This window comes from Bufo gargarizans, chromosome 10 (genome assembly GCF_014858855.1).
Source record: "Bufo gargarizans isolate SCDJY-AF-19 chromosome 10, ASM1485885v1, whole genome shotgun sequence".
Taxonomy (NCBI): Eukaryota; Metazoa; Chordata; class Amphibia; order Anura; family Bufonidae; genus Bufo; species Bufo gargarizans.
The window spans coordinates 22,664,812-22,678,045 of NC_058089.1; the positions used below are offsets into that span (position 1 = coordinate 22,664,812).

At 45.5% G+C, this 13,234-nt stretch overlaps 2 protein-coding genes across 4 annotated transcripts in view; one reads left to right on the forward strand and one right to left on the reverse strand.

Moving 5' to 3' along the window:
* Positions 1 to 8,786, reverse strand: part of DDB1 (damage specific DNA binding protein 1) — a 61,760-nt gene extending 52,974 nt beyond the window's left edge. The window contains exon 1 of the mRNA XM_044270524.1: positions 8,582 to 8,786. Coding sequence (XP_044126459.1) covers positions 8,582 to 8,642 — 61 coding nt within the window. The 5' untranslated portion in view covers positions 8,643 to 8,786. The remainder of the gene's footprint in view (positions 1 to 8,581) is intronic.
* A 309-nt stretch (positions 8,787 to 9,095) lies between these two features.
* The window catches only part of TKFC (triokinase and FMN cyclase), a 29,131-nt gene continuing 24,992 nt past the window's right edge, over positions 9,096 to 13,234 (forward strand). For 2 of the 3 annotated variants that reach the window (XM_044270526.1, XM_044270529.1), the window contains exon 1: positions 9,096 to 9,246. The gene's annotated coding sequence lies outside the window, so the exon portion shown is untranslated. Of the gene's footprint in view, positions 9,247 to 9,286; positions 9,345 to 13,234 lie in introns of those variants that run through there. The other variant, XM_044270528.1, reaches the window with a different exon arrangement.

A 13,234-nucleotide genomic window follows, 5' to 3' on the forward strand; every position in this document is an offset into this window, starting at 1 on the left:
ATGGGAAAAGTTGTCTTTTGCCAAGATATTTCTCTCACCCAGCATGGGTATATGTAAAATGACCCCCCAAAACACATTGCCCAACTTCTCCTGAGTACGGCGATACCAGATGTGTGACACTTTTTTGCTGCCAAGGTGGGCAAAGGGGCACATATTCCAAAGTGCACCTTTCGGATTTCGCAGGCCATTTTTTTACACATTTTGATTGCAAGGTACTTCTTACACATTTGGGCCCCTAAATTGCCAGGGCAGTATAACTACGCCACAAGTGACCCCATTTTGGAAAGAAGACACCCCAAGGTATTCCGTGAGGGGCATGGCGAGTTCCTAGAATTTTTTATTTTTTGTCACAAGTTAGCGGAAAATTATGATTTTTCTTTTTTTTTCTTTTTTCCTTACAAAGTCTCATATTCCACTAACTTGCGACAAAAAATAAAAAATTCTAGGAACTCGCCATGCCCCTCACCGAATACCTTGGGGTGTCTTCTTTCCAAAATGGGGTCACTTGTGGCATAGTTATACTGCCCTGGCAATTTAGGGGCCCAAATGTGTAAGAAGTACCTTGCAATCAAAATGTGTAAAAAATGGCCTGCGAAATCCGAAAGGTGCACTTTGGAATATGTGCCCCTTTGCCCACCTTGGCAGCAAAAAAGTGTCACACATCTGGTATCGCCGTACTCAGGAGAAGTTGGGGAATGTGTTTTGGGGTGTCATTTTACATATACCCATGCTGGGTGAGAGAAATATCTTGGCAAAAGACAACTTTTCCCATTTTTTTATACAAAGTTGGCATTTGACCAAGATATTTTTCTCACCCAGCATGGGTATATGTAAAATGACACCCCAAAACACATTCCCCAACTTCTCCTGAGTACGGCGATACCAGATGTGTCACACTTTTTTGCTGCCAAGGTGGGCAAAGGGGCACATATTCCAAAGTGCACCTTTTGGATTTCACCGGTCATTTTTTACACATTTTGATTGCAAAGTTCTTCTCACACATTTGGGCCCCTAAATTGCCAGGGCAGTATAACTACCCCACAAGTGACCCCATTTTGGAAAGAAGACACCCCAAGGTATTCTGTGAGGGGCATGGTGAGTTCCTAGAATTTTTTAGCGCAAGTTAGTGGAATATGAGACTTTGTAAGAAAAAATAAAAAAAATAAAATCATCATCATTTTCCGCTAACTTGTGACAAAAAATAAAAAGTTCTATGAACTCACTATGCCCATCAGCGAATACCTTAGGGTGTCTACTTTCCGAAATGGGGTCATTTGTGGGGGTTTTCTACTGTTTGGGCATTGTAGATCCTCAGGAATCATGACAGGTGCTCAGAAAGTCAGAGCTGTTTCAAAAAGCGGAAATTCACATTTTTGTACCATAGTTTGTAAATGCTATAACTTTTACCCAAACCATTTTTTTTTTCCCAAACATTTTTTTTTTTATCAAAGACATGTAGAACAATAAATTTGGCGAAAAATTTATATATGGATGTCGTTTTTTTTGCAAAATTTTACAGCTGAAAGTGAAAAATGTCATTTTTTGGCAAAAAAAATCGTTACATTTTGATTAATAACAAAAAAAGTAAAAATGTCAGCAGCAATAAAATACCACCAATTGAAAGCTCTATTAGTGAGAAGAAAAGGAGGTAAAATTCATTTGGGTGGTAAGTTGCATGACCGAGCGATAAACGGTGAAAGGAGTGTAGTGCCGAAGTGTAAAAAGTGCTCTGGTCATGAAGGGGGTTTCACCTAGCGGGGCTGAAGTGGTTAAACCACGACCCCTTTTCTAAAAATGTTCTGCCTAGAACACACAATGACTCTGCGGTCAGCGTTCAGCTTAGTAAATCTCCCCCACCACATTTTGGTTTGTGGCATTTTTTTAAATATACTGCAAAAAAAATTAAGCAAACAGTACAAAAAGGTATAATAATGTGACACAAACAAGTGACCACACCTTATTCTGGAGGAAAGGTGTAATGGCCAGGGCAGGAGACAAGACAGTGGAATGCAGCAAACAGAAAAAGAGATTCGGCATCTAACCAGGAATCTCATACTTTCTGAAATTTAGTGGGACAGCCTCCATTGATGAATATAATTTGTCAGCAGTTTTATGAACAAATGTTTTTTATTGCATTTTTCTTTTAAAGGGAACCTGTCACCGGGATTTTGTGTATAGAGCTCAGGACATGGGTTGCTAGATCGCCGCTAGCACATCCGCAATATCCAGTCCCTATAGGTCTGTGTGCTTTTATTGTGTAAAAAAAACAGATTTGATACATATGCAAATTACCCTGAGATGAGTCCTGTGTGTGACTCATCTTAGGGACAGGACTCATCTCAGGTTAATTTGCATATGTATCAAATCAGGTTTTTTTTACACAATAAAAGCACACAGAGCTATGGGGACTGGGTATTGCGGCTGTGCTAGCGGCCATCTAGCAACCCATGTCCTCACCTCTATACACAAAATCCAGGAGACAGGTTCCCTTTAAGCAAATTAAAGCGGTTTTCCAGGATTTTGATACTGATGACCTATCCTCTGATCGGTGGGTATCCGACACCTGGGACCACCGCCGATCAGCTGTTTGAGAAGTCACCAGTGCTCCTGTGAACGTCACAGCCGTACATTGTATAGCGGCTGTGCTTGGTATTGTGCTCAGCCCCATTCACTTTGCTGGCTCCAATCTAAAGCTAGGTGAGGGTCCCAGAGGTAGGACCCGCACCTATGAAACATTGGGGGGCAAATCCTAGCGATATACCCCCAATGTCTGAGGTGAGGCAACCTCTTTAAATTAATGTGGGATCAGAGTGGCAGAGACCAATGAGACATTTTCCTTTTTCTTACAAAACCTTTAACTCTTTAACTCAGAAGGAAAAACCGGACATGCCCAAATTCAGCGCCAGAAGTCCGCACCTGGCAGAGATGGCCTCTGTACTGGGAATTCTGCCCATTTTGTACAGATAGGAAGAGGCAAGTTAAGCCTGATAAATAATTATACAACCGGATCATCTATAATTGACGGCGGGTGAGACATTAAGAAGGGAACAAATAATGGAATCAGAGCCCTCCTTGAGCTGGCATCGGAGTAGATCTCCCTTTGGCTGATAGGCAGACTGTAAAGAGTGGAGAGATGTCCTCTGCGACCGGAGAACAAAGATATTGGAAGGAATTCCGCAGGACGTTATTTTCATATAATATAAGTCACCTAAATTTTTAACTCCCCCCCCCCCCCCCCCCAAAGATCACCACAACTGAGAGTCAGACAACCTCCATAGTCTAGAGGAGAGAGAAGAGATATGTAATAGAGGTACGGGTCTGAGACCGCCATGTCTGCATTCCCTATGGGTTTCTGTAGCTTAAACAACTTAAGCTTCCGGCATGAGGAACCCTCTATAAACATAGATTGGTGGCATTTTTTGGGTCAGAGGCATATTTCGTATTGTTGTAAAAAAAAAAACGAAAAAAAAAACAACAGTTCGGATATGTTCACCCAGTGTATTTTCATGTGCATTTTGATGTGAAATATGCACTTATTACAAGCCAAAATATGCCCACAAACCTATTTTAATGGGAAATACATGCACTACGTAAAATAAAAAGTAACATATAATGAAAATGGGCTGGTATGTGCATGGATCACTGTTGCTGATTTCTCTCAACATCAGTGTCCTATTTTTCAGTCTATAATCAAGCTGATGAAGTTCTGAGAGCATTGTGCCTCCTCCGGCCTAACTGCATTCACTGACCCCTGTCCTGCGCTTCCGTCCCAGTGCGAGACTCGCGGGGAGTGTCTGGAGCATCAGGTCTCTGACTCTCCTTCCCATCCCAGCAAGAACATCATAGATCCAAGTAGGACAAGCAGCGTCATTAGTACAGTGAATACTAGTGTAGCTGCGTTGGATATGAGATGGGAGAGGGACACAAACTTTTACTAAAGAAATTATTTTACAGGTCTTCATCAGGATTTGATCCCCAGACCTTATGGCAGGCAGAAGTGTTACCATTACACTACAGACCTGCTCTGTTGGAAGGGATGAATTTTCTGTGTGTAAAAAATCTATTTTCTTCACAGTCATAACACCAAATAAATAATATATTACTGCAATGAAGGGAAAAAATAATTTGCGCCATTTAGCTATTAACCATAAATAATATAGTAACTGGAGGGCACTCAACCATATTAACCATAAATATGTGGCTTACCAAACTGTACAGCAGGCATGTCCAAACTGTGGCCCTCCAGCTGTTGCAAAACTACAACTCCCACCATGCCTGGATAGCTTACAGCTATTAGGGCATGCTGGGAGTTGTAGTTTTGCAACAGCTGGAGGGCCGCAATTTGGACATGCCTGCTGTACAGTTTTTATGATTATAGGGATACCAAGTACTCTTTTGGGCAAGGTCTCTCCCCCTCTGTGCCAGTCTGTTAATAGTTTCAGGTTTATCGTATTATTATTATGTATGTGTAACTTGACTCTTGATGTACAGATCTATGGAATTAATGCTGCTTTCAAATGAATAATAATATTGCATACTGAGTATATTACAAAAACTTATGGTTTTTGCTTTGTTAATTTTTTGTAACAATAACTTTGTGAAAATTTTCTACACTCGCGTTTGGTGCGGATCCGTCATGGATCTGCACAAACGCATCTGTTCAGATAATACAACCGCAGCATCCACTCAGAACGAATCCGTTTGTATTATCTTTAACATAGCCAAGACGGATCAGTCTTTAATACCATTGAAAGTCAATGGAGGACAGATCTGTTTTGTATTGTGCCAGATTGTGTCAGTGAAAACGGATCCGTCCCCATTGACTTACATTGTGTGTCAGGATCTGTTTGGCTCAGTCTCATCAGACAGACACCCCAAATGCTCTGCCACCAGAGCGGAATGGAGGCAGAACGGAGGCAAACTGATGCATTCTGAGCGGATCCTTATCCATTCAAAATGCATTAAGGGCAAAACTGATCCGTTTTGGACCGCCTGTGAGAGCCCTGAACGGAAGACTAATTTACAGGTCTTAGTGGGATTTGAACCCCAGACTTTCTGTACATTAGGGTCCATTCACACGTCCGTAGTGTATTGCGAATCCGCAATATACCTGGCCAGCACCCCCATAGAACTGCCTATTCTTGAATAGAACCTGTTCTATTTTTTGGGGGAGCCGCGAACTGGAAGATCGGGGCCGCACTCCGGAAATGCGGATGCGGACAGCACACTGTGTGCTGTCTGCATCTAATTCGGCCCCATAGAGAATGAATGGGTCCGGATTCGTGCCGCAACATTGTGGAACGGATCCGGACCCATTCTACGGACGTGTGAATGGACCCTTAAATAGATGCTTTACTATAGAAAACTGCTGTAAAGATGGGATTTGTTTTACATTTTTTTTAAATAAAGATCACAAAACAGTATTTGGTATCCCTGTAATCATAATAACCTGTACACTATGTGAACATATTTATGGTGACTGGTAAACAGCGTAATAAAAAATGGAGGGGGGCCCACACACTGTTTGCCTGTATGGAGCCCTGAAATTTCTGATGGCAACCCTGGATCCAAACCTGCTGGGAATGGATACAGTAGATGGATGTGGTAAGCCTACCCCTTCAAGACACTGTAAAGGAGGATAACACTGGTCACACACTTGCAATAGTTGTCAGCTGTGCATGTGTGCTCAATGGCGAGGGGAACAGACCACTGTCAGACTCCTCGATCTTTCCTGAGAACATATAGGATCAGGCTTGCTGAGATGGTGTCACCTCTCTATTGAAGGATGCCTTCACACACTGCAGATTTTGTTGCAACTGAAAATCAGTTCCATTCATCTAAACGGGGCCTGGAGAAATCCAAGTGCATGGCACCAACACATCCCTATTCACAACAAAATTTGCCATGTGAAGGCATCCTTAAAGGGAACCTGTCATCGGGATTTTGTGTATAGAGCTGAGGACATGGGCTGCTAGATGGCCGCTAGCACATCCACAATACCCAGTCCCCATAGCTCTGTGTGCTTTTATTGTGTAAAAAAAACGATTTGATACATATGCAAATTAACCTGAGATGAGTCCTGTACGTGAGATGAGTCAGGCTGTGATGAAACTAGGGTTGTTTCGATACCAACATTTTGATTCGGTTTCGATACCATAAAAAAGTATTGCGGTACTCGATACCACGCAAAAAAAATAAAACGCCAAAAAAAGCTGTGTGCATTACGCATTTTATGGAAAAAAATGGCGAATCGCTGGGTTTTTATTTTACGGTGTTTACCGCATAGATTTTTTTTAAAATATTTTAATAGTTTGGACTTTTCGGACGTGGCAGTCTGTAACATGTAAATTTATTGTTTATATATTTTATATGTAAAATTAGGAAAGGGGACAATTTAAACTTAATAATTTGATGTTTTTTATTTTATTTAATAACTATTGCTCTTAGGGGCTATAACCTGGATCTTTTAATCCCCTGTCCTATTCACCCTGATAGATCTCTATTAGGGTTAATAGGACTTTACACTCTCCCTGCTACCCTGTGCATAGTGCACACAGCAGCAGGGAGCTTACCATGGCAGCCAGGGCTTCAGTAGCGTCCTGGCTGCCATGGTAACTGATAGGAGCCCCAGGATTACACTGATGGGGCTCCGATCAGAACTGCCGCCAATGAGAGGAGGTGAGGGGGCCCTGTGGCCACTGCCACCAATTATTTTAATACTGGGGGGCGCACTGCGAAAACAGCTAAGCAAGTGTGCATCTTGGGAGTTGTAGTTTTACCACAGCTGGAGAGCCAGAGGTTTTCCATCACAGGCCTACTGCCATCACGCATAGTGTGGTGATCCAGAGGATCGACACAGGGTGTCATGTTGTGGGGCACCATTAGCTACCATGGCCATCACAGTCTGGTATACATGGAGGGAACATTGGCCAGCCTTCAGTATTTCCAGGACATTGCGGAGCCAGTCCTACTGCCCTTTTTGACTCAGTAAGGAGAAGTGGTGTGCCCACGCTACACAAAATGCTCTTCTGGGTATCTAGCAGCAACCCTGGCCAGCTCGGAGAACCTCTTTAAAGGGGAATTCCCATCTCAGAAAATGAGGGCATATCGCTAGGATATGCCCCCATTGTCTGATAGGTGGGGGTTCCACCGGTGGGGCCGGCACCTACAACGTGAACGAAGCAGGGAACGCTGTGGCTGGAGGAACCCGGATTTCCCCGGGTCCGTCCACCACCAAGCGCTGCTCCCATAGAAGTGAATGGGAGCGCACCGCGCATGCGTGGCCCATGTTCCCATTCATTATTATGGGGCAGACGGAAATAGCCATGCCAGTGCTCGCCTATTTTCGGCAGCCCCATAGAAATGAGTGTAGGGCGGATGCGCATGCGCAGTGCGCCCTCTGTTCTCATTGTATGTTCGGGTCCCAGCGGTGGAACCTGCACCTATCAGACAATGGGGGCATATCCTAGCGATATGCCCTCATTGTCCGAGATGGGAAAACCCCCTTTAAATGTGCATTATCTCAATTTATGTTGCAGATTTAACTCTTTGCAATGGAGACTGAAATCTGTGGCAAACCCTCAGCTTTTACGGTTTGCATTCCGCAAGAACGTTACGGCCTTAGAGGAGCCATGATGGATGCGCATTAAAGGGTTTTAATAACAATGACCTAACCTCGGGATAGGTCATCAGTATTTGATCATTTGGGGATCCGAAACCCGGGACCCCCCCGATCAGCTGTTTGAGAAGGCACCGGGGCCTTCTTTTAGCTTTTCCTAGGCCGTGTGATGTTATGTTCATCAGTCATGTGGCGTAGGTGCAGCTCAGCCACATCGAAGTGAATGGGGCTAAGCGTGATACCAACAGCCACTATACGATGTACGGCGCTGTGCTTGGTGAGCTGGGAAGGCCACGGTGCTCAAAGGAACGCCATTGCCTTCTCAAACAGCTGATCGGTGGGGGTCTGACACCCGGGACCCTGCCTATCACCTATCCCCAAAGATAGGTCATCAGTATAAAACTCTTGGAAAACCTTTTTTTTTTTTTTTTTTAAATAAAATAAAATCAACTGAATGTGGAAGACAATAAAAAGAATTTGGTGACTACTTTCCAGGTGACGCCCCAGTCTTAGATTTCTCCGCTACAGCCATGATTATGTCATTTTAACAGGTCACTTCTGCAGAAAATGACTGGCTGCTACAGTGATGTCATCAGGGTTGACACATCACTGTTCAGCAATTGGCAGCCATCATCATATGTCAAGATGACATCATCGCAGCAGTAACACAAACACAGAGGGAGCCCAGGGAGACACATCATAGGGGCTTATGTGCAACACAAAATATCAGAAGCTCTGATAACACTCAAAAGCCCAAATACAAAATATAATAATAACACAAGTATATGGGTTCAGGCAGCAACGTGGATAAAGAATGGAGATAGGAGAGGAAATAATGACCACAGATCCTACACAGCGTGAGCCCTAAGGGGTTAAATGAGCTCAGGGATGCTGCCTGCACGATTAGCCAGAGCTGCTGCCCTCCATGGCACGGCCGGGCCACACGCATCCCCGGGCACTGACCTGTCACACAGGCATTCACCGCAGTGGGCTTCTGCGCAGTCACCACGTAGTTGTACGACATGTTGTCACCGGGCTGAGCTCCTGTCGCTGCAACTCAGGTAGCGACAGGCGCGAAAACAGGCAGCAACAGGCCGTCTATCACCGGAACCGGAAACTATAGACACTAGACTAGAGCGGCTTCTGCGCCATAGAGAGGAGTCTATCCGAGTAGAGCGTCTCCCTTCTGCACCACAGAGAAGCGGCTGTCAGACTAGAGCGATTCCCTTCTTCACCATAGAGAAGACGCTATGACTAGAGCGTCTCTCTTCTACACCATAGAGAAGTGGCTGTCCGACTAGAGCGTCTCTCTGCTACCCATAGAGAAGTGGCTGTCCGACTAGAGCGTCTCCCTTCACTGTAGAAAAGTGGTTAAGCGTCTCCCTAAATGAAATAATAATATGAAACAAAAAGAAAAACTAAACAAACGCAAAGCCACTCCCGCACACCGGGGAAGCGGGACTGGTAATATGGCTGGCAGACGGGCAGTGGTCGTTTTATACAGAGGGCCTCTCTGTTTACCAGCTTCTACCATAGAGCTTGGAAGGAGTGATAGCGCGCCGCTGTGGCATTATAGAGCTTAGACATGTGAGGGGCAGAGCGACCCCCTGAGCAGCTACCGCAGGAATGTAAGCACCTGGATGAAGCAGGCATTATGGGCTGAAGATGCGATGGACCGCTCCTTTTGCGTTTGGAAACTCCAAACTATTTAGGGAAACCTACAATTGTATCCTTGTACTAAATGTACTGGATTTGGTGGTCAGGACTCTGCAAATGCTGGGGGGCCACCTCTGTTGTACCTGTAGCTCTGTGGTTATGTGGGTTGTCACCCAGCTTTCCAAGGAACAGATATCTCTGAAGGCAATAAGTTGGAAAATGACATGCAAGTGGAAGGATGACCGCACATAGAATAATGGCAAGGTGGCCATAGCCATCGATAGTTTCTGCTCTTAAAGGGTTTTCCCATAATACTATTTATCACCAATCTAGGGGGACGGGTGATACATACTGTATGGTCTCCCTAATGATTTTGAGAATGGAGATCCCTGGGCATTTCTATGGGACTAGCCGAGTACGGTTCATCTCCGTTTCATAGAAGTAAAGTGGTGGTCTACTCAGTTCACACAGAACACTCAGGAGCCCCTTTCTCAGGATTACACGGGGTGTCCCAGTGATCAAACATCACCTATCATGGAGCTAGAAAACAATATTCTGAGTAGACCCCTTTAAAGGGTTTTTTAATATTGATGACTTGTCCTCAGGATAGGTCATCAGATCGGTGGGGGGTCCGACACCTGGCACTGCCACCGATCTGCTGGATGAAGAGAAGGCTGGGCTCCATGTGCACTTGCCATCTCCTGCCTCTCTTCCTGCTTGCCATACACATAGCAGCAGTGTGCATGAAGAGAGACAGGAGATGGCGTGTTCCTTCTCATACAGCTGATCGGCGGGGGTGTTGGACCCCCGCCAATCTGATATTGATCACCTATCCTGAGTATAGGTCATCAATATGAAAAACCTTGAAAACCCCTTTACCTTAATAGAGAATTTTTGTTAATAAAAGGGGGAGGGGCAGCACTGCTCAAGATCCTCAGCTGCAGTGCAAAGTGCTTAGAGCTTTTTTCTCAGTAAGAGTTGATGCACACAATCGTATTTTTGGTCCACATCCGATCCACATTTTTTGCGTGTCAGATGCAGACCTATTCACTTCAATTGGAGCGTAACTAGAGTCCTATGGGCCCCAGGGCAAACCTTGAATTGGGGCCCCCCTCGCAAGCCTCTGCCCCTACCCATACCCCCCCCCCCTTCTGTATGAAGCCATACATAAAAAATAATAATAATACTGTAGTCACTAGAGTATTTTTTATTTATTTTTGAATGTATGGCACACACTGGCTTCATATAAGGGATAGGGGGGAGATGAATGATGATCAGTGGTGCCGTGCGGCAGTGTGTCTGAATTAAAAAAAGGGGGGGGGGGCCCTCTGTGCCAGCCATATAAGGGCAGCCAGGGGCAGCAAATAATGAGGGGGCAAATTGAAAGTGAAATACTCTGTGGGCAATTTTTTTTTAATATATAGAGGGAATGGGGGCAAAATGAAATATAGTGAGACTCTCACTATATTTCATGTTGCCCCCGCCCACTCCTATTCGATTTTGTCCACAGAGTATTTAATTTTCATTTGCCCCCAGGCTCCTCATTATTTGCTGCCCTATTATGGCCGATCCGGGCCCTTCTGAATTCAGACACACTGCCTCACGGCGCCACTGATCATCATTTATGTCCCCCCTCCGCATGAAGCCGGACGCAGTTGTGTGCCATTTTTTACAACAACAAAAAAGACTACCTACTCTTGTTTGTTCCGCTCTCCTCACTTGAGGGCTGAGGCGGCCGGTGGGCTTGTCATTCCTGGCTGCTGTGATCCTGCGAGACCCGCCACGGAGGTCACGGGTCTCGCGCTGACAAGTAAGCGCAGCGCAGCCACACAAAATATAGGGAGGGCCCGCCGCACTTAATAAAAAACCACTTGCGGGGCCCACTTTACTCCACCGCTGCGACCCCTATAGCTATGCCACTGGCCGCAACAGATTCAGACAGCACACTCGTATCTCTGTCCGGCGTCCCCGAAAAAAATAAACATGTCCTGTCCTTGTCCGTTTTACAGACAAGGATAGGACTGTTCTATTAGGGCCGGCCATTCCGTTCTGCAAAATGAGGAATGCACACAGCCGGTATCCATGTTTTGCGGATCCGAAAACAGTCAACGGTCATGTGCGTGAGACCTAATTGTAAGCACAATCTAAAAGTAGATGAAAAACAAAAAGGTGTAAATCTTTCCCTCATACGTTCGCTGAAAGATTCTGCGGATCGTGCTGTCTAATCACAATCTGCTGCTGGCAAATAACTAGACGGCATGGGGATGAGCGATGGCATAACGATTGCTCCTCCACATGCGAGCAGGCGATTGCTGGGAAGGAACACTTTCTTCCCAACAATCGCCTGCAGAATCGGGCTGTGTAATACAGGCTTAGGGCTCATGCCTGTATGGCGGTCTGCAATATATGGGCACCAGCCGTATGCGCACCATATCACAGATGCAGACCCATTCACTTGGTCCGAAATCCGCAAGATACAGAGCGGAAACGCTATAAAGCGCTTCTGTGGAATTTCAGTCCATTTATCCGCACCCGCACTGCAAAAAATTGGTCCGCATCCACAAACTGTCCGCATCTCCGCACTGCAAGTGAATTGGTCCACATCCGCAAATGGGTCAGTGATCCTTCCGCACCGCAAAAAAATAGAACGTTTTTTTATTTTTTTTTTCACGTGCGGAGGTACGGAGAGAAACCCCATGGAATTGCTCCATAGTGTTTCCGCGAGGTTCCGTGCCTCCATTTCACACCAGACCTTCCGGATTGCGGACCCATTCAAGTGAATGGGTCCGCATCTGTGATGCGTTGAGCACACCACTGGCGCCCGCATATTGCGGACCCGCTGTTTGCGGGCTGCAATACAGGCACGGCCGTGTGCATGAGCCCTATTAGCAATGAGCTAGCCTTTGGATAGGTTATCAGGATCAGATCACAGGGGTATGACTCCTGGCACACCATCTAATCAACGATTTGCAGAAGCTGGCGCACATCAGAACTGCACAGCTCCATACACCGAGTAGTGGCGGTGCCTGGTTACTGCGGCACTGCTTCCTGTTCACATGAATATGATTTTTCTAAGAAAGGTATTCAGGCCTCTAAGGTCCTTCAGGGTAGGTGTGATGCAAAAACAAATTAGACTCCTCAGCAATGAAATCGCAACACCAAGAAGGAAAAGTCGTGGAGTCCTGGAAATGAGAGGATGGATAGACATGTTAATGAAATGCAAATGATAGAAAAATGGAACTAAACCTCTAGATTTATTCAGCATCGAGTGTGAAGTCACTTGCAGAAATACACGCACTTAGGGTCCATTCACACGTCCGTTGTTTCTTTCCTGATCTGTTCCGTTTTTTGCGGAACAGATCTGGACCCATTCATTTTCAATGGGTCCTGAAAGAAAATCAGACATTGTGCTGTCCGATTTTTTTCAGGACCCATTGAAAATTAATGGGTCCAGATCTGTTCCGCAAAAAACGGAACAGATCAGGAAAGAAACAACGGACGTGTGAATGGACCCTTAGGGTCCATTCACACATCCGTGTGTGTTTTGCGGATCCGCAAAACACGGACAGCGGCAATGTGCGTTCCGCATTTTGCGGACCGCACATTGCCGGCACTAAGAGAATATGCCTATTCTTGTCCGCTATTGCGGACAAGAATAGGAGATGTTTTATTTTTTTCAGGATCTGTATTGCGGACCCGGAAGTGCGGGTCCGCAATTCCGGATCGGGGGCACACGTCGTGCGGCCCCATAGAAATGTATGGGTCTGCAATTCCGTTCCACAAAATGCGGAGTAGAATTGCGGATGTGTGAATGGAGCCATACTTACACACCTTATTGATGGTTTTATGAGGTATGTTCTGCCACACTGAATGCCCATGGGCACGCAAATCATCAAGATCAGCTGCATGCACGTTGTGGATGATCTTTGTAAGGCTAGGTTTACACTACGACATTTGTCG